Source organism: Hyaena hyaena, unplaced genomic scaffold (assembly GCF_003009895.1).
Source record: "Hyaena hyaena isolate Hyena2069 unplaced genomic scaffold, ASM300989v1 scaffold_975, whole genome shotgun sequence".
Taxonomy (NCBI): Eukaryota; Metazoa; Chordata; class Mammalia; order Carnivora; family Hyaenidae; genus Hyaena; species Hyaena hyaena.
In genome coordinates, this window is record NW_024081609.1 from 390,317 (window position 1) to 415,567 (window position 25,251).

The following is a 25,251-nucleotide window of genomic DNA, read 5'->3' on the forward strand; positions in this document are numbered from 1 at the left end:
TAGAATTGTTTCTCAGAGCTTACCTATTGAAAAAATAAACAGTGTTACAGTCACTGTGACATTCCAAGAAGCAGTGAATGAGGTAGATCGAAATAAATTCCTGGGCAATGTCTGGCCACACATATATTTTGTTATCTCATTCATCAATCAACCAACATATACTGTGATGTATAATGTGTCTACTAAATATAGCACACTTTACTAGGTTTTTTTTGGTTAATGACATAAAGAAATATGATGTTCTCTGCCCTCAAGGAACAGCGAACATTTTTTACATAGTTGGGATGAGGACACTGATCTAGGTATGGAAATATATCAGGCAAACTAGAACAGGTAGATTGCGTTTGGCAGAGAGCCTTTTGGGATCTAAATCAGGAGTCATTACATAAAACACCTGCTTGGCACTCTACAGCCATCTTATTTCAGATGATGTTAAAAAATTAATTGAAGTACAGAATAAAATTTGGTAATGGCAAAGGTGATATTCATAATATATTGAATATGATACAACTAGTCATTGATGGATCAGAACAAAAATGCTGACCAATCAGAATGAACAGCAGTGAAAAACCAAATTGATTGTGCAGTATCAGTCTTGAAGCTGAATACTTCAGTTCTGAGGATATCTGTAAGTTACAGTATAGCCAATAAAAGATTATCACAATAAATTAAAACATACATAGATACTGTGAGAAACGCAATTGAGTCTTCATGTTGTAAAAGCTTATTTTCTTTTGTTTGTTCTTGTAGTCTAGTTACCAATCCCTTAAAAACAATTACATGATAAATATAAGCATATGATTACATTAGAAGGCAATATTGTATGTGATAGGTAATTTAAAATAAGAATTTTATATACAGTTCTTTTAATCTAAACAAGGTAACTGAATGACAAATGAGGTAGCCAAAATTTTAAGAGGTTAAACGACTTGTTAATGATCACATAGCTTGTTGCTTAAAATGATTGTTTGCTTATCTAATGCTCAGGTATTTAGTTGGGACAAACCAATAGGTGTAGTGGACTGAATGTGTCAAAGTTCCTTAACATTATGTACACCTCCTTTCCCTGCTAATACAGAAGACTGTAAAATTTCAGATAGCAAGGGCAACACAAAAATTCCCACCCAAGAGTAGTACACAGTTAGATGATGCAGAATATGATTTTCTTAGTTGTATCTGAAAAACCAACTGTGGCTGACATTTTGGGTCTTCGCAAATATTCTGGATCCTCTTCTTTTCTGGGCATATGGTAAAGTGGCTTTTCTCTGTTTCCTTTGAAATTAGGCTTAGCAATGAAATGTGATCATAGGTAATGTGAATTGCTGGGAATTAATGTGAATTCCCAACAATTCACATAAGAGCCAGTGACAATTTACTGCACTCTCTCCTCGGCCTCCATAAACAAACCACTCTAGGTGGCCACATGCCCTTCAGCCTCAACCCAGGAGTGAGGACAAGGCAGGGCCAATACTCCCGCTAACCTGTGTGGGCATGCTGTATAAGCGAGGAATGAACTCTGTTTATAGCTGAGATTTTAGAGGTTTGTTATTGTAGTGTTACCAAGCTGAGCTTCACTTATACAAAAATGGGAGCCAAGAATGGAAGGGGTGGGGTGTGATGGAGAAAGAAAACACTCTCTGTTGTGACCCTGACTGAGTTGATCATGTATGTGTCAAGGATACTTTATCAGAGCCGGATTAATCACAATCCAGGTTAAGCAGTGGAAAAACAGCTAGTAAACCTATTGTCTGTGGTAACCAGGGATGAAGACCATGTGAACAATAAACTCCAAGTGCCAGGGGAAATGTCAGAAAATAGAATGTTCTGTTGCCAGTGGCTGCTTCTGTTATGGGATGGCAAGGGATTACCCTCTGTCACAGTGATATATCACTCCAGGTGGAGGCTGCACTGTCAGCCCAAGTCCTGGAGTGAAGAGACATAAAGAAGACTCTCCAGCCCACTCACGACAGACAAGTGGGATGAGGAAAAGCTAAACGGTAATGTCATATTTCAACGCGAGCTTTTGATTGTGCATTTTTATACCATTGCCTTGGTTTTGTGTCAGACACACTACCTCAAACACAGAAAACAATTAGAGAGTTTAAAAGCAGAAATAAAACAGAATAAATAGAGAAGCAACAAAACAGGAAGAGTTGAAAGAGGCACCTGCTTCTCGACTCCCAATATTAAAATGATGGACTTTGTTACAATGATCAATGTCTCATAACAAATATCAAGTTTAGTGTCTGACATCCACGTTTTTTGTCACAACCACAGAATAGATTAATTTGTCTTATGGAATTTGTCCAAAAAAGGTGTAGCACTCAACACATATTCTTAACTGAACAAAAAGTAAGAAGTCTAAGAGGGGCGCCTGGGTGCCTTAGTCTGTTGAGCATCTGACTTGGGCTCAGGTCATGGTCTCGCAGTTCGTGAGTTCGAGCCCCACATTGGGTTCTGTGCTGACAGCTCAGAGCCTGGAGCCTGCTTCATATTCTGTGTCTCCCTCTCTCTCTGCCCCTCCCCTGCTCATGCTCTATCTCTTTGTGTCTCAAAAATAAATGAATATTAAAAAAAATAAAGAAGACTAAGAAAATCCCATGATTCGAATGAGAGAGGTAGGAAGGGAAATTGGATGAAAAAGAAAAGAAAAAAAATACGGAAGACATCTCTAGGAAAATCTGTGGGTGTAGCTGTTGGGCATGGATTTGATTGAATTCAAATAGATAAAAGATCAGCAATTTTCTACATAAATTTTATTGTTAAAGAACCCCTGACTCCAAGTTAAAAAAAAAAAAAGGTTTAAGGTTTCAAATGACCTTCAATTCCCAATGTTTGGGCAGAAAGCAGACTGAGAAAGTTGTTCCTCAGTCACATTTTCTGATTCTCGCCTCACAAGAGGCTAAGGAGGAAATGGAATAGAAAGGTCATGCATACATTGGAATTTGGAAACAGTTAACAAGAAAGCCACTCCCAGAGAGAAAAATTGAGGACAAATCTAGGGATATTCCCAGGTCTGGGGCCCTCAAAACGCCTTCCTAATAGAATTTCATGATTGTTACCAACAAATTTGCTTTGTGTTCCCTGTTTTTCCCCTTTCTAGGTGGAGGTGCTGACTATAATTATCATGGTTGATTCTACCTTGGTGTATGGTATGTCTGGGACACATAACTTGCTTTTTGGTTCATGTCTCTGTAAAAAAAGAAACCACAACTGGATTGGATTAAAGAGATTGCCAAGTATCACTCCATTGAGCTCAATCCAGTAATAGACGGGACTTAGGTTCTGTCTCTCGTGGGGATGTGTGTTGTGCATCTGAGAAGAGGAGGAAATTGAATATCTAGTAATCAGAACAGTGGAGTGTGAAATCATTACAACTTTATATAAATATTAATGATCTCTTTTAAGGGGAAAAAAGCCCTCTTTAGCTAGGCTAAGATAACTTGTTTTGGCCAATGAAATTTAGCATTGGTGTTATGTATCACTTTTTAGCTAAGCTTTAAGACTTAATTCACAAAATTGGAGCGCCTGGATGGCTTAGTCGGTTAAGCGTCCGACTTTCGCTTAGGTCATGATCTCGCGGTTCGTGGGTTCGAGCCCCGCGTCGGGCTCTGTGCTGACTGCCAGCTCGGAGCCTGGAGCCTGCTTCAGTCTGTGACTCCCTCTCTCTCTGACCCTCCCCGCTCACGCTGTCTCTCTCTCTCTCTCTCTCCTAGAAATAAATAAAACATTAAAAAAAAAATTTTTAAAGACTTAATTCACAAATAGCCTGCCATGTTATTTTTCTTCTCCATGGTGATCACTTTTCCACATGGGGCCTGGTCTGTTGGTCTGAGCCTTAGAATGAGGGCAGAGAGCAAAATCGTCAGCAAACTTCCTGTAGTCAAGTGAGGAGGAAATAAACATTACTGTTATAATCCAAAGATATTGGGGGTTATTTATTACTGCAGTATTACTAGCCTGTCCTGAATGGTAGATCATTTCAAAATCACTGCACAGTGAAGGAAATTTCCTTGTTCATGTAACTGAAACTAAAGAAAAGGTGAACTTGAAGCAGGAGTGATTTAATAAGACAAGGATGTAACCAAAGAAATATATTTCCCATCTTGCATGGCTCAAGAAATTCCTGTGGTGGCATGATGGCTCTCTACAGGTCTTATGACTATGTTCTTCTTTCATATAAGAAGAAAAATTAATAACATTCCCCATAGCTATTGTGGAAAAAATAGGCATCTTTCAGCTCCTTCAAATACTCCTAGGAAATATATTTCTGGGTCTCATTGACCCAATTTTTCATGTGTCTTAAACTATGAAGCTAGGGGAATCTATGTAGCTAGGGGAATGGATTCTTGTGATTTGCTTGCATTAATCAGAGAACAATCCTGGATCTCAGTATGAGCTAAGTACCATACACTACAATACTAAGAATGGGAATAGAGCTCCTCAGAGAAAATTTGGGATACTTTAGTGTCAGAGATCAGGAATGAATACTGAGCAGCAAACAGTAAGATTTTATTAAAGATTATAACATGTAAACTGGACAGTTAGTTAAAATTCAAATGTTTTATTCAGATGCATTTATTTTCTCTGGAAAATGTTTTCTGTAAAGTTATAATTAACTATCATCTGAGACAGAAATGATTTGGGGAAAAACAATTAATAATAGTCTATATTAAAAAATTTGTAAATAATGTTAACCCAGCTTTTATAGTCCATACATTTTTCTCATTACAACAATAGAAAGTTTATCCATTTTTCGGATGAAGTGTCAAATGGACAGTGTTCTCTAAAAGTAACACCTAGACACTTTCCATTACAAGGTGGCCTCCAGCTGTCATTCTTGGTTTATTAAATGAATATCCTTACATTTAATAGGACATGATTCTGATAGAGATTTATGTTGACAGCATACAATACACCTTAGATTTCCCACATACCAAGTGATAACACAATTTCTCCAAAGAGTAAAGATGTCATGTCAAAAAAATTCCTAAAGATTTGTGCTGTATGTAACCAAATAAACGGATATATTCTATGTAATTTGATAAAAACTTTTTTTTTTTTTTTTTTTTTTTGCCAATTGCTACTCAGGTCTTGATCAAGAATTCTAACCTAATTTAAAACCTGGAAGTCCTTACAGTTATAGAGCTATCTCTAAATAAATAAACTTAACATTTATTTTGATTTGGATCATGCAATCATTTACCTAAATTGCCAGAAAAAAATAAAGTAACCACTAATCTTAAAAAAATAAAGGGCTTACATATTTGGTTACTGTTACTGTGTGCGTGTCTTTCATTTGTTGTGTACATCTATATCTCCCTGTGCCTTTCCCTGTATCTTTATCATACATCCTTTCTTTCACTATAATCACTGTTACATATATGCCACCATTTTTTCTTATTAAACAACACTAATATGTTTCTGAAAATATAAAAGTAGATAATAAATAGATTTATTTAAATATAGTTCTCACAACCAAAATTCTCTCAGGCTGCAAGATATGAAAAAATACATTCTATTTTAAAATTTTCTGGCACTTTCTTGGCAGGCTGTCAAAAGTGTATTTTCCAGGAATTATATTACAGAACAAAATGAACCATATATAAACAAATATAAAAATGGCTTAGCATTGTACAAGAAATCTGGTCAGCTGATTTAATTTTATATTTGGAGATAAGAGAAAACACACAAAACAGAAAGGTATTTACAAACAAGTTACACTGATCCAATAAAATCTGAAATTTTCTTCCTTGTTCTGTGGTGACTGATATTAGCGTTCTATATTGTTCCTATATACTGTAATACCCATATTTCCACATCCCATGTTGTTTACCTGTGTAAGGAAGAATTTTCTAAATTTAGATTCGTATTCTAATCTGACAAAATAGCAAATGCAAACTGATTTTTTTCTTCAGCTTCAATAAAAATATAACTTAGATTTGTTAATTACTTGCATTAAAAAGTTGTCAAGTATTTTACAATAATATAATCAGGGGCACCTGGGTGGCTCAGTCAGTTAAGCATCCGATTTCGGCTCAAGTCATGATCTCATGGTTTGTGATTCGAGCCTCGCGTCGGGCTCTGTGCTGACAGCTAGCTCAGAGCCTGGAGCTTGCTTCAGATTCTGTGTCTCCCTCTCTCTGATCCTCCCCTACTCTCTCTCTCTCTCTCTCAGAAATAAATAACAAAACATTAAAATAACCTAATCATCATTCTTAATCATTAGGAACATGACACAAGTTGATATATTTCCTTACAATCAAAGTACTTAGAATAAAATCTATCAACTTACTGGAGCCTGTGAGTGATGAGATCAGTTGAAAACTTTTTCCCAACGCAATATCTGCCTCATTACTTTTTATATTTTGTTTATCTCTATGAGGCAAAAAAAGGAAATTTTCTTTCTAAAAAAAAAAAATCTCAAAACTATCAAATATGCTCTCCCATACATTTGGCTAGTTTTGAAAGGAGTCCAGTAAAAACAATATTTTACCTGTTGTGTGGATAGTGAATGTGGTTTTACCGAAGATGTATTGTACTAATAAAAAGAACACTTCAATATTTTCTATCATGAATCAGAAAATGTATAGCAAAGTAGGGTCACTCCTCAAATTAAATTTGATTGAGCTAAATAAATACACTATATCTCAACTGAATCAAATAACTTAGTATAAGTTGTTTTCAACATTGGAAATAGTTTCAGAATTATTATTAAAAAAATAGATTTAGTCCATAAATCATTTTTTTCTCAACGTTGACACAATTGAACTGGTATGATAAGAATTTGGTTTTAACCTGAGATGAATAGTACACATAGGAGTTAAGATGAAAAAGTCTGACTTTTTTTGTTTTGTTTTGTTTTGTTTTAATAGTGGTGGTGGGGGTGAAAAAGTCTGACTGTAATTCGCGTTAGCTTTTAGCTAGTAGTTCAGAGCCCCTGGCCATTGAATACTTCTGATTAATTTTTCACCAATTACATATTTTGGCACATAATATGTAATGAGCTTTAAAAACATTTAATTCATTCATTTATCCTGGAATTATGACCTTTTGATTATTTAGATGCCAAGATTCTTGGTCTTAGTTTTTTAATTTGTATTAAATTAGGACATGAGAAGAGTAAGATGCACATATTGTAAGTGTGAACTTGGAGAATTTTCAAACACTGAACTTGCCATTATAACAGCCTCTGGAGCAAGGAGTAACAGCTTCTTACCACCAAAGAAGCACCTCAGACCCTCATCCATCACATCAGCACTTGCCTCAGCAAAGGTACCAAAGCCCTGACTTGGACTAGAATAGATGAACTTAGCTTATTTTTATATTTCATATAAATGGAATCACAAAGTATACACAATTTTGCTTTGGGTTTCTTTTGCTCAATTTGATACTTAAGAGATTTATTTATATCATTCTGGGTATATCATTTATTCACTTAGCTTCATAGAATTCCGTTGTGTAAATACACCATGATTTTTTAAACCTTGCCCTCTTGATAGGCATTTTGGCATATTCCATTTTCAGTGTTAAGAATATTACTCCTTCCCCATCTCTTGTCCCTTTCCCTTTTTCTTCCCCTCCCCCATCCCTTCCTTCTTTCCCTTTTTCTTCCTCTTCTTCCCTTTCTTCTTCCCTTTGTGTTTCTCTTCACTTCCCCTTCATCATCTTCTTTATTTAATTTTAGCCATTCTGCTAGGTGTGTAGAGCTATCATGGGTGGCTTTATGACTCTATTTGCTTTTTTCTGATGACTAATGCTATTGAACACTTTGTTGTGTAATTATTTTCCATTTGGAGTTCTTCCTTTTCAAGGTATTGAAATATTTCAACCATTTATTTATTTATTTTTTAATTGATTAGAAGGATTTTTATACATTATGCATAGGAGTTCTTTGTTTGACAAATGTCTTGCAAATATGTTTTCCTTTTATATAAATTGCCTTCTCATTTTTTTAAAGTTTATTTATTTATTTTGAGAGAAAGAAATAGAGCACAACCAGGGAAAGTACAAAGAGAGGGAGAGGGAGAGGGAGAGAGAGAATCCCAAACTGGTTCCATACTAACAGTTCAAAGACTGATTCAGGGCTTGAACTCACAGACCACAAGATCATGACCTGAGCTAAAACCAAGAGTTAAATACCTAACCAACTGAGCCAACCAGGTGCCCCTTGCCTTCTCATTTTTAATGCTGTTTTTAATTATAGAAGTTTTAAATTTCATTGTTTCTTTGTTTTTTGTCTTTTACAGTAAATATTTGGGATTTTGATCACAACATTGACTAACTTTTAAATAGGTTTCTTCTTGACTACAGGCCCCTGATTTCCCCTTCTGACTGAAAATTTGCATTTGTAAATTCTTTCTGTGTCCTTTTTATAGTACAAATCCTTTACAAACCATAAGGTCTTTCTCAAGGATCTGGGAGTCATCACTTTGAAATGAAATCATCCAAGAAAAAGAAGTTAGAATGTCTTTTTCCCAGTCTCTGGGGGAAAGTAGAAGACAAACTTAAGTAAGGTGCAGTTAGCTTAATCATATTGATCAGTTTTCCTGGTCATGTTTTTTAGTACTTTACCATGAGTTAATCCCAATGCTTTAAAATTCCTTCTGCCTTTTGTTTCAGAGGATTTGATTTCAACTTCTCTTCCCTGCTGTACGTCTCTTTCCTTTATTACAATACTCTTAATTTTTTTAATGTTTGTTTATTTTTGAGAGAGAGACAGAGCATGAGCAGGGGAGGGGCAGAGAGGAGACGCAGAATCCAAAGCAAGCTCCAGGCTCAGATCTGTCAGCACAGAGCCTGGTGTGAAATTCCAACTCATCGACTACAAGATCATAACCTGATGATTAACTGACTGAGCTGTTCAGGTTCCTCAATTATTACAGTCTTAAATAAAGTCTAACTTGACTATGTAACTGATGGGGTACATTTTTATTTTGTAGCTAATATAAATTGATAATCATATTTTCCTATTGGATTGACTATTTTATTATCATGAAATATTTTATTTCAATTAATATATCTGATATTATAATTTATTATTTTTAGCTATAGTTTACATTACATAGTTTTTCCACCCTTTAATCTCACTCAATTGATCTATATCCTTAACATGTCACTAGTAAATAACAAATAATCTTTTATTATTATTATTATTATTATCACTGCTGTGTTATTTTAACCAGTCTTGTGGTCTTTTATTTAGAATATTTAATGTAATAAGAAAAATATATTTAATATAATAACCATTATAGTGGGATTATATCTGACCAGCTACAATCTATTGGAAAGACAATCTACACTTACCCCTTTATAACTGGATTTACCTATTTGATCCAGATGATTCTTCTGTTTTCTACTTTATTATCTTTTTGGGGGGTAACAAAATAACTTTTATTTGATTTTCTTTTTCTAGATTTTAAACATTTTTCCTTCTTTTAGAGTTTCCTAAAAATTATAAATGTATGTCTTTGATTTATTTAGCTCTAATACAAATTATATCGCTTAACACATCCTCAGCAATGGGAACACCTTGAACTACTGAGAATATTAACTCTTTTCATTCATTACTCATTAATATACTATTATAATATATTAAAATTCTATATACATATATATTATTTCCATATTCCATTATAATTATTTCATACAGTTGGTATTCACTCTCATATATTTGCTATTTCTAGTCTTCCTTTTCCCATTCCCATGTCTTTACCTAACATTTCTGTCTGAACACATCTTTATTTTCACGCTCAGTTTTGAAAAGCTGTGGATGGGTACATAATTCTAAATTAATAGTTATTTTTTTTATTTTTAAAGATGTCAAATTCTGTTGACTTTTCATAAATCAGACCTGTTATTACTCCACTGAGAGTAATGTCTTTTTTTCCTCTAGTTATATTGAAAACTATTTTCTGCTTTTTTTCCTCAACAGCTTCTGTATGATGTGTCTATCTGTGATTTTTTTATATATCTTTCCTTGTGTTTGTGTTTGCTGTGCCTTTTTTTGATCTGTAGAATGATGTATGGATTCTCAGTTTAAAAAAAGTATCCATTATGTCTTTGCATATTGTTTATGCCATTTTACCATCTACTCCTCCTGTGCCTCAGATTAAAATATATGTTAGACCTTTTATGAATATCTCCCAATATTTTGTTATTGCTTTCCTCATTGCTTCCATTTTGTCTGTTCTATTCATCTGTCTTCACATTCACTAATCTTGCCATCCATTGTGCCACAACGCTTATTAAAACAAGACTTTGAGCTATTGATTTCAGTTACTGTATTTTTATGTTTTAGAATGTCCTGTAGTCAGAATCCCGCTCGCCCCCGCGGCAGTACGCAGTGCCCGGGGGCGCCGCCTGTGCTGGGCCCCGGTTGCAGCCAGTCGCAAGTGAGCCGCGGGTCTGCAAGGCTGACCCCCAGCGGAGGCGTAAGAATAGCTGCCACCAAGGGCGCGCGGACTGGGATTTGGAGATTGGAACTGGCCTGGGTTGAAGAGTGCAACCAACTTCGGCTGCGTCCCCGGAACGGGGAGTTGACACGCCCAAAAAAGCGAGGGGCAGCGCTTGGTTCAAGAAGGGACAGGAGCACCGTCACTCTCCTCCCCACAACCGCCGAGGCAGAGCTCCCGCCCGAGGCACTGGATCCCGCCATGCCCATCCCTGCCTGAGAGGTGCCCTCCTCCCTTTTTTTTTTTTCTCTTTCTTTTTTCCTTTTTTTGTTTTTTCCTTTTTTTTTCTTACTTTTTTTCCCCTTTCTTTTCTCTTTCTTTTTTTCTTCTTCTTTCTCTTTTCTCACTTTTTTCCCCAGAACACTGACCTGATTAACTCTGGTCGCCAGCTTGCTTAAAAGATCACGAGTCCATTGTGTAAATGTAAATTCTACACCTACTGACATTTTCAGCTCTTTCTCTCAGGAGTAATTAGACTATATAGTTTCTCTGGATAATTCCAGCACCCTTCTCTCACCTATCCAACCATATTCTACCCTTTACCTCTTTGAAAAAAGCTTCTTATCCCTTCTGCCTGTTCATTCTATTTCCAATTGTGCCTCATCCCGCCCTGCTTTCTCTCTGTTTCTCTATGCTCCTCAACCAGCACTGCATACACACGGCTATTTAACTGTAGCTGGGAAATCCAGGTATATGCTTTAAACCGTTCTTTGTCCATCGGTTTTCTTCTTTTTTCCTTTTCTTTTCCCCTTTTTGACCCTTTTATGTATTTTATACTCCCTATTATTCGCCCTCCCTCTTCCGTCTTTTCTCTTAACTTTTTCGTTTTCCTTCTCGCTTTGCATGTTAGTTGAATTAGCCTGTGCGTTTGTGTGCTCCTGCTCCCTGTGTGTTTGTCTCTCTGTTTTCTTTTCCAGGGCTACCTCAAGAAACAAGCTAGAGTGCACAAGGTGGAGAGTCCCAAATATCACTACGAATAGGAAAATAAAATAACCAAGGTCCCAACAAGAGAGACCGAGGAATACCATTCAAAAAACAATCTCTGAAAGGATAGGCCCTGGAAAGTCAAAGAGTCTTCTTGGATATAGCAGCGCTCATAGAAACAGAGAGCATAACAGGTCTTTAAAACCAACAAGAGCCGGAAAGCTAACTAAAATGACGAAACGAAAGACCTCTCCTCCATAGAATGTCCTGTAGTCTACCTCTACAGATTCCAAATCTCTGGTGAATGTTTCAGCATCTTCATCTACATTAGCATTTTGTTACTTTTTTGAACATTTTAATAACAATTATCTAAAATCGTTCCTACCAATTTCAATATTGGAATCATCTTACATCTATTGCCTGGTTTCTTTTTGCTCTGACATTAGCTACAAGATCTTGGGTGCTCACATATGTTGTAAATTAGGGTTTTATGTCCATCAATATTAAAAGAACTGCAGTCTTTAAAAAATGTTTTCATCCTCAAGAGGCCACCCTCTCCATACTTAACAGACACTATGGGATTTAATCTTTTCAGGGTCAACTCCTTAAGATCAGGATTTAAACTGTATTAGTCCTTGGCTATAATTGTATAGGACTCAATCTACTTCTAGTTCTCCCCTGTTGTTAAAAGTGTGGTCCTTTCAAACTTTCAATTATCTGCCTTTTGAGCATTTGCTTTTTCAGGTCTATAACACTGCAAAGATTCAATTTTATCACTCAGAGGTTTTAGTTTATCTCTTTAGTCGTCTACCATAGGTAGACTCAAAAAAAGACAAATGTTTTTAAAGAGGAGACTGGCCATGAAATTAAAAGACTTTAAAGTCTCCAATATTCTCATTTTGATCTACTATAAGTCCAAAATTACCTTCTGGTTTCAGTGTTCTGGAATAGCAGCATTTTCCACGAGCTAATCCTAGGTTCTCAGCTTCTAACTCTGCCTGGAACTGATAAATGTGCCCCAGGGAAAAGCAGCTGCAGAAACTGTGTCAATGCATCATTTTCTGTAGGGTTTTGCATCTTGCCAGTTTTATTTGCAACCTCCTCCCTTTAGAGAGTTTTTGTCTTATGCTCTTGAAAGTCTGTGATAAACTTCATTCTACTTTCAGAGACTTTTGAATCATTCTGTAGCATCCAGCACTGTCTAAAATTCAGCAAATACCTTGTATTAAAACTGAACTTCTTTAGGTCCATTAGATCTAGAATTTTATCACTACAATGTCCACAACCACGGAAAGTTTTGTTGGTTTATCTTCTTCCATCAGCCACTCTTTGTGTGGTCAAATGCACAGTCCTCAGATTTTACTCTAAATCAAGAACTGTCACATGTTTGCAGAATTAAGTAAATTAATGAATAAAAGAAAGGTAGGAAAGAAGGAGAGAGGGAGGGAGGGAGGGAAGGAGGAGGGAAGAGGGGGGAAAAGAAAGGAGGGAAAGAAAAATGTGAACCCCTAGCTTATACCTCCTGTCAGACATTTTATTTAGGTTAGTTTTGTTGCTGTTGTGACCTATTACATGTTTAAAAGTATAACTTAAAAAAATATTCATCTTTCTAGTTACTATCAGTGGAAATGCTGTTTTACTTCAATATACTACATTTTACCTGGAAACAAAACCCAAACGATGATTTCTATTTTAATATTTTGGTTATTTCTACTTTAATACATTTTTTAATTTAATGTTTATTTATTTTTGAGAGACGAAGACAGAGTGAGAGCAGGGGAAGGGCAGAGAGAGAAGGAGACACAGAATCTGAAACAGGCTCCAGGATCTGAGCACAGATCCCAATGCAGGGTTCAAACTCACACACTGTGAGATCATGACCTGAGCTGAAGTCGACGCTTAACTGACTGAGGCACCCAGGTGCCCCTTATTTTAATAAACTTTTAAAGTCAAAATAAAAAGTGTAACATTCCTATTTGAATTTTGCAAATATAGACAGGCTCAGAGGATTCCCTGATCTAACCTATCATATACTGTAACATGAGATAGAAGTTGTGTTGTTGCTTTGATGTAAACCTAGGGAGACTACCACATATTGTTGTTTATCTAAAAGTGTAGTCTTACATAATTATTTTTAAACATCAGATGGTATGCTGGAATAGAACATTATATATGTCTCAGACATGATATCTGAGTATTCTGTTGGGAAAATTAGAAAGAAAACTTTGAGATTAGAAATTCATTAGGTTTATTCCTAGATGGCATATTGTTTTTGGTGCAATTATAAATAGGATTGATCCCTTAATTTCTCTCTCTGTTGCTTCATTATTGGTATATAGAAATACAACAGATTTATGTACATTGATTTTGTATCGTGCAATCTAACTAAGTTTGTCTTTCAGTTCTAGCAGCTTTGTGTGTGTGTGTGTATGTGTGGAATCTTTTGGACTTTTTATATAGAGTATCATATCATCTGCAAATAGTGAAAGTTTTACTTTTAATCCTTGCTCATTTGGGTGCCTTTTGCACTGTTGGTGGGAATACAAACTGGTGCAGCCATGGTGAAAAGCAGTATGAAGATTTCTCAAGAAGTTAAGAACAGAACTACCTTATGATCCAGCAATTGCACTACTAGATATTTACCCAAAGAATAGAAAAATACTCATTCCAAAGTATACATGCACCCAAATGTTTATAGCAACCTTATCTACAATAGCCAAATTAGGTAAACAGCCTAAATGACCATTGACTGGTGAATGGATCAAGATGTTACACTCAGTCATAAAAAATGAAATCTTGTCACCATTTGCAACGACATGGCTGCATTTAGAGATAAGTCAGTCAGAGAAAGACAAATAACATGATTTCAATCACATGTAGAGTGTAAGAAACAAAACAAACAAAAGAGGGAGTAAAAGAGAGAAGAAGGCAAACTAAGAAACAGAGTGTTAACTATAAAAGACAAACTGATGGTTACCAGTGGGGAGGTAGGTGGGGATGGATTAAACAGGTGATGGGGATTCAAGAGTGCACTTGTGATTAGCACCCAGTATTGTATGAAAGTGTAAGAATCACCGTATTGTACATTGAAACTAATATTATACTGTATGCCAAGTGAATTTTAAATTTAATCTTAAAAAATAACATATATATGTATAAAATAGAAGGATAAATTCATTAGACTTTCCAACAATTTCAAGGGGATAAAGATCTTTGATTCTAGAAAGTTCTTCCTGTTTATATAAAAAGAAATTTTTGTATTTGAAAATATTTATAATTGAAAAGTGTTACTTAATATGCACTATTTTGATCAAAATATACCTTTAGAAACCCTAAATCATTGATCCTTCCTACATTTATTTGCCTACCCTTTTATTTTATAATTTGGTGGTTCTACTCCACAAAAAGACGATGCTTTGTTGCAACGATCAACCGTATTGTTTCTTATCTGATGTTAGCTGTGGACTTGTCCTAGGTGGTCTTTATTTGGTTGAGATATGTTCCTTCCATGGCTAATTTGTTAAATCCTTTGTCATGAATGGATGTTGAATGTGGTTGTCACTTTTTAAGTATGTTTGGCTAAATCAATCACCAGAAGAATTCTAACAATTGTATAAGCCTGACCTCTTGACAGTTAAAACCTATTTTGCCCATTTGAAAGTTAGTGATGCCCAACCCTTTTGAGTAATTACAACATGATTATGCTCACCATAATCTAAGTATTTTAATTATTCTTTTATCTTATATTATTGTATATGCTTTTATCGACATTTTCAATTTTATGTTGAAACATCCTTAATCTTTTATTAGAATTCAGTGCTTTATGAAATGAAAGCTATTACATGTTATGTAATCAATGAGAACCAAGCACATATATACACTCATAAAAATTCAGATATAACAAAAACAAAAACCCACGAACATAAATCAAAATTGATTTAAATTTGATTAAAAAATAAATAGTTCCATGAAGGTAAACATTCGTGAGATTCATGTTAATGTAAAGAAGGTGTAGAACAAATAAATGATCTCTGTATTTTTGTCTCACTAGTGAAACCCAGGAGCTATTAGAAAAAGCTAGAGATATATCAGAAAAATCAGATGATAAATTCTTGTATTGAGGAAGGCAAACGCTTTCTTTCTTAAATGACTCATACATCAGTTCAAGAGCAGGCTAAGTTCTAGTGCCGAAAGTACATAGCAGTATCCAAAGCACAATATATGTTTTCAGCAAAATACAGAATCATTGGTACTAAAAGTGATACAGGTGTCTATTTGAAGTAGTAATATTAGAAATCAAATAAAAGGCTTTCCAATTATGTAATAGTTCTTCCAAAAAGATAAAGTAGTAATTTCAGTATAGTAGTTACTGTTTTTTTATTTTTGGCAAAGTTTAAGTGTTAACATTAAAACTTATCTTACCTGATTCCTCAAAGTCACCGTTGTAGGCTTTCCAGGTTTCAGTTATTCGAAGAAGGTTCTCTTCCATGGCTTGAATGTCCATGGAGGGGCAGTTGCATTCTGGAAATTTGGGACCACATTGACACCAGCAATCATTTTCCTTGCAGATAAATTCTCCCTCTGAATTGCAAGCGATGTAGCTCAAAGCTGCTTGTACAAAACGCTCCTGAAGATAGTCTGGAAGGAGAACTTGCAGCCCTTTAAGAACAAAAAAAGCAGGTAAGTATTTTTTTTTGACAAAGTAAAAAGGGATAATGTATATTTAAAATATTCAAAAAAGGCCACCAATTTAATATATGACATGAGTTTAAAGCAATCATTAGAAAATTATCTAAGACCAAAGAAAAAAGAAAAAGGAAAGAAAAAATAATCTAAGCCTACAAAATTTCAAATACTTGTAATTCTTTTCAACAAACATTGACTGTGCACTGTCCAAGAACCCCAGAAATGATAGAGGTGTTTAATCCCTCAAATTACCTGATTTTTAAAAATTTATTTAATTGGCTCTTTTTTTGAATTAAAAAAATTTAATGTTTTATTTATTTTTGAGAGAGAGATAGAGACAGCATGAACAGGGGAGGGTCAGAGAGAGAGGGAGACACAGAATCCGAAGACAGGCTCCAGGCTGTGAGCTAGCTGTCAGCACAGAGCCCGACGCCGGGCTTGAACCAGGAAACGTGAGATCATGACCTGAGCTGAAGTCGGACGCTTAACCGACTGAACCACCCAGGTGCACCTAAATTTAAGATTTTCATTTGAATTCCAGTTAGTTAGCATATAGTGTCATATTAGTTTCAGGTGAACAATATAATGATTCAATAATTCCATACATCACCCAGCCCTCATCATGACAAGTGCCCTCCTTGATCCATATCACCTACTTAACCCATCTTCCTCACCTCCAGTAACCATCAGTTCAGTTCTCTATAAACAAGACCCTACACTGCCCTTGCCCTCCAAGCTCCCTGCCTGTTTCCTGTATGGCTTTACATGGTCCTTCTACTTTCTGTGGCCTGTGAAACTAGTCTCTAATAAACTCTTAAGGATATTAAAAAGAAAAAGAAATTGTTCCAATACATCAATAGATAAAGAAAATAGGAAATGAAACAGTTTTATGAGGTAATATCTTTAAGTTTTTACTATAAGCAAAATATAGTGACCTATCATTAAATCCCCTATTTGATAATAAACCAATCGTCTGTCAATTTTGTTGAAATAGAACATTAGGAACCAACTGATCTGGAAATGTATTTGTTACTCAATCATGAATCATTCACATCTCAGTTTCTGGGAATTTTACCAAAAAGTTATTACCAAGATTTAATAAATGACTTTTCATTACTCTTTTACCCTTTCACTCAGAAATACTTTGTTTGACATATTAAATTAATAAGAAGTTGGAAACATCGGAATATTATTAATGTCATTAATATATTAATATGAATATATTAATAGTATATTTTCTAACACTTTCTTATGAGTTACTCTTTGTTATATATTACAGTTATCATCATCAATAATTCGGAGTTTTAGGTATGGCTTTTTCAATTTTTGAACGGTCTGTTTGTAAGCTAATTGGTAAAGCCAGATCTCAAGGACAAACACACAGGTAAACTTAGCTTCCTCACTGCCAGAAACATTTGACTTCATTTTTTTTAGGTCAAAATTAATGTACTGTGTGCGTCTCTTGGACATCTCATTTCAGAATGTTCATTCTAATATAGTTAGGTCATGGAGTTTTGTTCTGAATTTGTTGCCTGATGCTTTTACTTTGAATAATTCTTATTGATGCTTTCCTTGCTCTGATAAAATTCTACTTTGAGACACCAGCTTTTCCACTTGTAACATATAGTGACCTAAAATCTTTTATACCCTTCAAAGGAATGTATCCTGGGAATGTTGATCCAGAATCAACTAATGCTTTGCATTTTGTTTAAGTGGAGAAGGGCTACTATTAACGGTGAAGTTGAACAGATAAAGCAACATAAATACTTGGACTCTCAATATAGATGAAATTTGCAAAGAACACATAGGAAGTTGAGGATTTTGATATTAATTTCCTGAAATTATCTTGGAAAGTTCTTTGCACCACTGGGGTACACATAACATTGAGATAGACATTTGAAAATAGAGTCTTGAAAAATAGAAGAGGCAAAAAATAGAGATACAGGTTTCTGCATTAGTAACAGAAATGGAAAAAAGTAGAAACAATAATTATTCAAAAGAGAAGCACTGTTTCGCTTAGCACAATTCGCTGTGCTAATTGTTCTCCAAGACAGATAAGAGGTTGAAGCTTTGCTTTCATAATATAAATTCTGAAAACTAAGCACAGTGATTCACAAAAAGCAACAATTAATGACTCATGTTAAAAAATAAATTTCAATAACAAATCAATAAAAATATTTCATATAAATATTCTGAATCCTTTTCAATTAAACTTAATGCTCTGATGGCTTATTAATCCACACATTTAGAAGAGATTAAGCAGTAGAGAATTACACTTATTTGGACAGCATTTGTTTAGATAAGAAAAACATATTTCAATAACTTTATATCTAAAATTGATAATGAGAAATTTGATGGCATTTAAAGTTAAAATTTTGGGGGGCACCTAGGGGGCTCATTTGATTAAGCGTCCAACTTCAGCTCAAGTCATGACCTCACATTTCGTGATTTGAGTCCTGCGTCAGGTTCTCTGCTGACAGCTCAGGGCCTGGATCCTGCTTCTGGATTCTGTGTCTCCCTCTCTCTCTCTGCCCCTCTCCCACTCGTACTCTTGCTCTCAAAAATAAACATTAAAATTTTTTAAAAATTATTAAGTATTTTATATACAATTGAAAAGAGATGAGATTCATTTATTATTTAGGGTAAATTTAAATAACCCAAAGCTATTACACTTTCCAAAATTGAAATGTTGAGGAAAAATGTCTGGATTTTTGGAATTTTTAAGCATTGTTATGTAAAACTGAATAATGTAAATGCAGCTTTAACTTATGCAGTTAAAATTTTAAAGGAGACAAGAGGAAAGGAAGACTAGAGTATAAATGAAAATTGATCAAGTTGATCAGTCAATCCAATTTAGATAATTTGTCATCACAAGGCTTTTATGAACTTTTTCAACTAGTATGTGTTTAAAAATGTGTATTCATAACCTTTCCTGCACATATAAATAAATACACATGCCAATGACCCTTTTCAGGACAGTATATAATGTGTTACAAGTTACTTAAAAGCCTTCTATTGAATTATCTTACAAAATATAGCAATAGAAAACAGAAGGTAAATTATTACCATTATTATATTATCCTTTACAATGGAAGTAAGGCAAATATAAATATTTTGTTAATATATTCTTAAATAAGCGTCTATGTATCAGAAGACAAATGCAGTTCTATGTACCATATTAGGTTATGTTTGTTTGTTTGTTTTTAAAGTTTATTTATTGACTTTGAGAGAGATAGAGACAGTACGAGTAAGGGAGGGGCAGAAAGAGGGAGAGAGAGAGTCCTAAACCATGGGACTCAAATTCACAAAACTATGAGATCCTGACCTGAACCAAAACCAAGAGTCAAATGTTTAAATATTAGGTCATCCTTAAAATGTCAACAGTTCATGCTACTCCGTGGGTAGATATGGTTACAACTTTTACTAAAATCTATAAGGAAAATGTCAAAACCCAGACAGACCTATGAAAACGTAGCTACATATTGAGATAAAGATTACTGTATGGAAGTAAAATATTACCACGATAAATTTTCAATTACAACAGATTACCTAATTTAAGAAATAAAGTGCATTTTAACATATCCTTCATCTGGCATAGAATGTTATTATCAATACAAAATAGTAAATTAACATTTTATGAGTATTTTAACAGCCTAGTGCTGCTTGTTAGAAGAAGAAGAAGGAGAGGGGGAGGAAGAGGAGGAGGAGAAGGAGAAAGAAATCTCAACTGGATAACTGTTATCCAGACTTGTAGAGAATTAATGAAATTTTAGCTACATACCTTGCAACTGAATCTTATTCTCAGGACTCTGAACCAGAACAGAACTGACAGAATCTAGGTTGTCATAGTTACTGCAGCCAAGAGGACCAGTCCGTGTTTCTGTTACCTGACAAACAAAACATCAACTTTATTATATAAATCAGGCTTTACCATGTTCTTTTAGCTCAATGTAGTTGTCACACACAGATATTATATGTTTGACAGTAAACATCACTGAAAGGCATAGGATCGGATACATACCAGCAATACATACACCTAAGCACAGAGAAGACAAATATCTCCCTTTGTCTTCAATTCCATTCTCTTTCCTTTGGCTAGGCATACATCTTCTGGGAAAATAATAGAAGCCCTCTTTGGTCAAAAGCATCACTCACCTAAGGTCATTGATTTTAACTAAGATATGACAAGGCCATGTTCCTTTAGATAGAGAGCAAGTTTTGACTCGTATGAGAATTGTTTTTTGTTTGTTCATTTTTCCTCAGTTAATCAGACCCATCTGTCAGGGTACTGTCTAAAAACTGATTTTATTATTTTATTCTACTTAAAAATCTATCATTTTTCCATCTTTGATGGTGTCTTCAAAGCCAAAACTCTTCTGCTTGGCTTCCATCTGTCCCAATTATCCCCAGCAAGTACATTATCTTACTCTCCAGCTGGACATTCTTAATTCTATGCCTTTGCTTATACACCCTCTACTGCCATCTTCCTTTTCTTCCCTCTGACTAACTGATTTTATCTATCCTCAAGGTGAAGCACATTTCAAACACCCACACAAAATTTCCTTAATGACTTCCACTTGTATTTTTTCCCATTTCTACAAAGTTGGGGTTTGCAGTGCTCAGCCATAGCATGTAATTGTAGAATCACATGTTGCAGACTAATTTTCCATGGGTGTCTTGAGAGGTATAGTATGAAGAGATGAGGAGGAGTTTAGGAAATTAAGTGAAACTGGAAATTTATCCTTGGCATAATTTAAAAACAATTTTGAAACATGGGAATATTATAATCATCTTTGTATTTTAAAAAAGATACTATCCACACAACAACCAGAATGGTTTCCAAAAGTAATTCAGATCATCTCATTTCACCATTCAACTCCATGATGGCTTTCTATCTTACTGAGGGTACAACCCAGAGCCCTTCCTAGAACTAAACAAATGTTATATTATCCAGGGGCACCTGGGTGGCTCAGCCAGTTAAGCATCCAACTTCGGTTCAGGTTATGATCTCATGGTTGGTGGGTTCAAGCCCTGCATCAGGCTCTGTGCTGATAGCTCAGAACCTGAGGCCTGTTTCAGATCTTGTGTCTCCTTCTCTCCCTGCCTCTCTCCTACTCATGCTCTGTCTCTCTATCACAAAAATAAATAAACATTAAAAATTTTTTAAATGTTATATTATCCAATTATTGCGGTTACCTCTCTAAACTCATCCCCTCTCCTCTTCCTCATTTACTCCACTCCAGCCACACTGGCCCTTTGCTGTTCCTCGAACAGGCTAGTTATTTTCCTGACTTGGGATTTCTGACTTGCTGTTCCTGCATCCGAAATGCTCAAAATATTTTTAAGCTCACTGTTTCACTTCTTTCAAGTTTCTGTTCAAATGTCACTCTCTTAGGACTACTTGGACTAGCTTATTTTCAGTGAATACACCTTCCCACACTTCCCTCTTTGAACCATTATTTTCTTTCCTCCTTACCTTGTTGTACATTTTCCAAAGTAGTTTTCAGCTTCTAACTGCTGTATAATTTACTCATTTATCATGATTACCATTGACACCTATCATTGGAATGCAAGTCCCCCAAGTGCAGGAAATACTTCCTATTTTGTTCACTATAGTATCCACATCACATACTAAGTTCTTGCATAAGACCATGGACATTGGTTAAGTTGAAAAGAAGGGGAGAGTTTGAAGGCAAAAATCATAAGAAGGAAGACAGTGAGGCCGTTATTGAGATGGAAAAGGCCTGAATAAAGCAGTGGCAATTATGCAATTAAAGAAGACAAATTATGTAAAACAATTGGACTTGGCAAGATTATGAAACACTTAAAATGTACACAGTGGAGGGAAGAAAAGGAAACTGAGGTTTTGAGCATGAGCGATAACAATAAGATACGTTGCAAATAGGGTCCACTGTGAACATGTAGGAGAGCTTGGTTCTGAGCAGTCTGACTTCTGAATGGAATAACATTCTCAACTGGACACATCCAGTAGATGGAGTAACAGTGCAGATCTATTTCTTATGAGTTATATCAAAGATGGGATTATTAACTTGAGAGTCAAACACTTATAGGTAATAATCAAAGACAAAAGGATAGATATGTCAGCTCAGATGCACTGATTGAATGTATAATTTGTACAATGACATCTCTATGATATTTTGTAACAAGTCTTTTAGAATAATGTATATTGATTATGAGTGCAAAGCAAAAGTTGAGAATGCAGTTTATCAGGGCAAAGCAATACCTTTTCCCTAACATCACACCAACTTTTATACTTCGTACCACTATATTCCAATGGTGATACTGACCATCCCTTATTTTGTTCAGAGAAATCATATCTAATGTTGATATGTATAACATACATGTATGTGTATGTATGTGTATATAAATGACATTGAAATATAAATGATTAACAAAAGGGTAAAAGGAGGATTAAAGGCATTAAAGGAGACACTTAGGGTTTAATGTAATTTAAATCTTCATGTTGTCCTCTCATATAGTTTAACTATTGTCCCCCAGCACACACAAACAGCATAATAATAGGAACAAACTCCAGTATTTGTCATCTTAAGGAATTTTTAAAACCTAAAATTGGCTTAGGACACCTGGGTGGATCAGTTGATTAAGCATCTGACTCTCGCTTTTGGCTCAGGTCATGATCTCACGGTTTTGTGAGTTCAAGCCCCACATCAAGCTGTGTGCTGTCAGTGCAGAGCCTGCTTGAGTTCTCAGTCTCTGTCTGTCTGTCTGTCTGTCTCCCTCCCTCTCTGTATGTCTCTCCCCTACTCACACTGTCTCTGTCTCTCTCAAAATAAATAAACTTAAAAATAAATAAATAAAAATGCAAATAAAATTGGCTTTAAGCACCTGTTTATTGACATGTGAGATCTTGGAATTTGGAAGGCAATCTTTTGACACTTAACCCTTGAAAGAATATAAATAGTACTATTCCATCTCTTTACAGACCTTCAGTTATATTAAGTTACTGTGTTTATGAGAATAAATGCAGGAAATTTAAATAATGGGGTTATACATTTAGAAGTGTGAATATGTTTCTATATCTACATATAGCTTTCATCTCTCACCTTTCATAATATATAATAATAAAAATCTAGCTTATCCTAGTTATAATTTTACTTTATTTTTTTAATGCTTATTTGTTTTTGAGAGACAGAAAGAGAGCACAGGCAGGGGAGGGACAGAGAGAGAGGGAGAGAAAACTCCAAGCAAGCTCTTCACTGTCAGTGCACCACAAACCCATGAACCAAGAGATCATGATCTGACTTGAAACCAAGAGTCAGAAGCTTCAGTCACTGGGTCACCCTGGGGCCCCAATTTATAATTTCATCTTATTCTTTATCTTTCACAAGTGAATACACTAATAATTTTCTGATTTAATATAAAAATTCACAAGCTCTAGCACAGTCAATAATGCAAACCTCTTATTTTCAATGGTTTCATATTTAAGGCCCTTACGTGTCTTATTAGTGTCAACATTAATAAATGCATCCATACTAATTTTGTTTTTGCAATGCTATCAAGAAATTAAAATGAAAAGAAAGTAATGAAAGTCAATTTATTCTACAAACATTTCTATAGAGATATTAACTCTACCAAAAATGAATTATGTGGTTGTACCACAAATAGCTTGAACTTCTGTTCATCAGTTGATAGATGAACACTTGATACAGAGGTCTTCATATATAATATAAAAATGGAAGGGTGCCTGAGGCTCAGTTGGTTAAGCATCCGACTTCAGCTCAGGTCTTGATCTCACAGTGTGTGGGTTCGAGCCCTGCTATGGGCTCTGTGCTGACAGCTAGCTCAGAGCTTGGAGACTGTTTTGGATTCTGTGTCTCCCTCTCTCTCTGATCCTCCCTTGTTCATGCTGTCTCTCTCTCTCTCAGAAATAAATAAAACATTAAAAATTTTTAAATGGAAGAGTGATTCAATAGATAATCATAAAGATGAATAAGACTAAAAACAAAATGAATGCCAACTGACAACAATCCAGTACTGATAGCATTCTGTGTTTATAGAACTAAGGTATCAAATGAGAAAACAATTTTTAAATTTGTTTTATTCATCTATTGGAAGGAAGATGTTGAAAGCAAGGGAATGCAGTCTATAGGATCCAAAAATGATGCCCTCTCTGAGGAGTTACTATGATTTGTGGTTGTATGTGAGCACCATGAAGAAAATTGTATGTAACTGTAGAAGCTGAATGACTGGGATAGAGTAGCAAACATGGAAGATGTGACTTAACCAACTGTAGAAAGGAAAATCGAACCTTAGAATGTATTTAGGAAAAATTTGTCTTCAAAATATAACAAATATGCAGTTTACTTCTAGCTTGATATATGTGAATTGGGTTTTATTTTAAAAAATTTAATGCTTATATTTGAGAGCGAGCAAGTGGGGGAAGGTCAGAAAGAAGGGGACAAAGGATCCGAAGTGGACTCTGTGCTCACAGCAGGGAGCCTGATGTGGGGCTGGAACTCACAAACCAGGAGACAATGACCTGAGCTGAAATCAGACACTCAACTGAGCCACCCAGGTGCCCCTATGCAGATTATGTTTTAAATATATCATTAAAAATCAGAGAGGATACCAAAGATCCTTTCAACTTGTCCTATATTGATCCTATATTGTTCCTATAAGCTACTGTTTATTCTTTTCACAGTTGGAGAATTTTACAAAGTCTAAAAGAAGAATACATAACCTTCCTAACTCAAGGAGATTCCTTGGAAGTAATTATATTAACCAATAGTATAGAGCCATGTTTATTTAGATTAAAAACGTGGTACAAGTAATTTACTTGGAAATAAACAATCTTTATGATGTTCCATCAAATTTTCTTGCAGTCTTACATATTCTAAAAATGACATAATCCCACAGTGATGCAGTGGAGTAACGAAATCAATTCAATAAGAGCTAGTTGAAGAATAACTATATGAAGCAAATTTTTTAAACATTAAAACAGTGAAGAAAGTAAGACAAAAGAAAAGTAAACAAACAGAAAAACATACAACATTCCTAAACAAAATTGTACTGTTAAGAGTCCATTATCTTCAAACTCAGTCATTATATACTTAAAATATTTGCAGACAAAATCTTAATAATGTTACATATTTTGAAGAAAATATGTAAATGAACATGTCCAGGTCATTATTGTAGTTCCACCAAT

At 35.0% G+C, this 25,251-nt stretch overlaps 1 protein-coding gene across 1 annotated transcript in view; it reads right to left on the reverse strand.

Annotated features, from left to right (window-relative positions):
- BRINP3 (BMP/retinoic acid inducible neural specific 3) overlaps positions 1-25,251 on the reverse strand; it is a 216,800-nt gene that overhangs the window by 117,810 nt on the left and 73,739 nt on the right. The window contains exons 4-5 of the mRNA XM_039221314.1: positions 19,846-19,951; positions 15,801-16,037 (exon numbers count right to left, since the gene is read on the reverse strand). Coding sequence (XP_039077245.1) covers positions 15,801-16,037; positions 19,846-19,951 — 343 coding nt within the window. The remainder of the gene's footprint in view (positions 1-15,800; positions 16,038-19,845; positions 19,952-25,251) is intronic.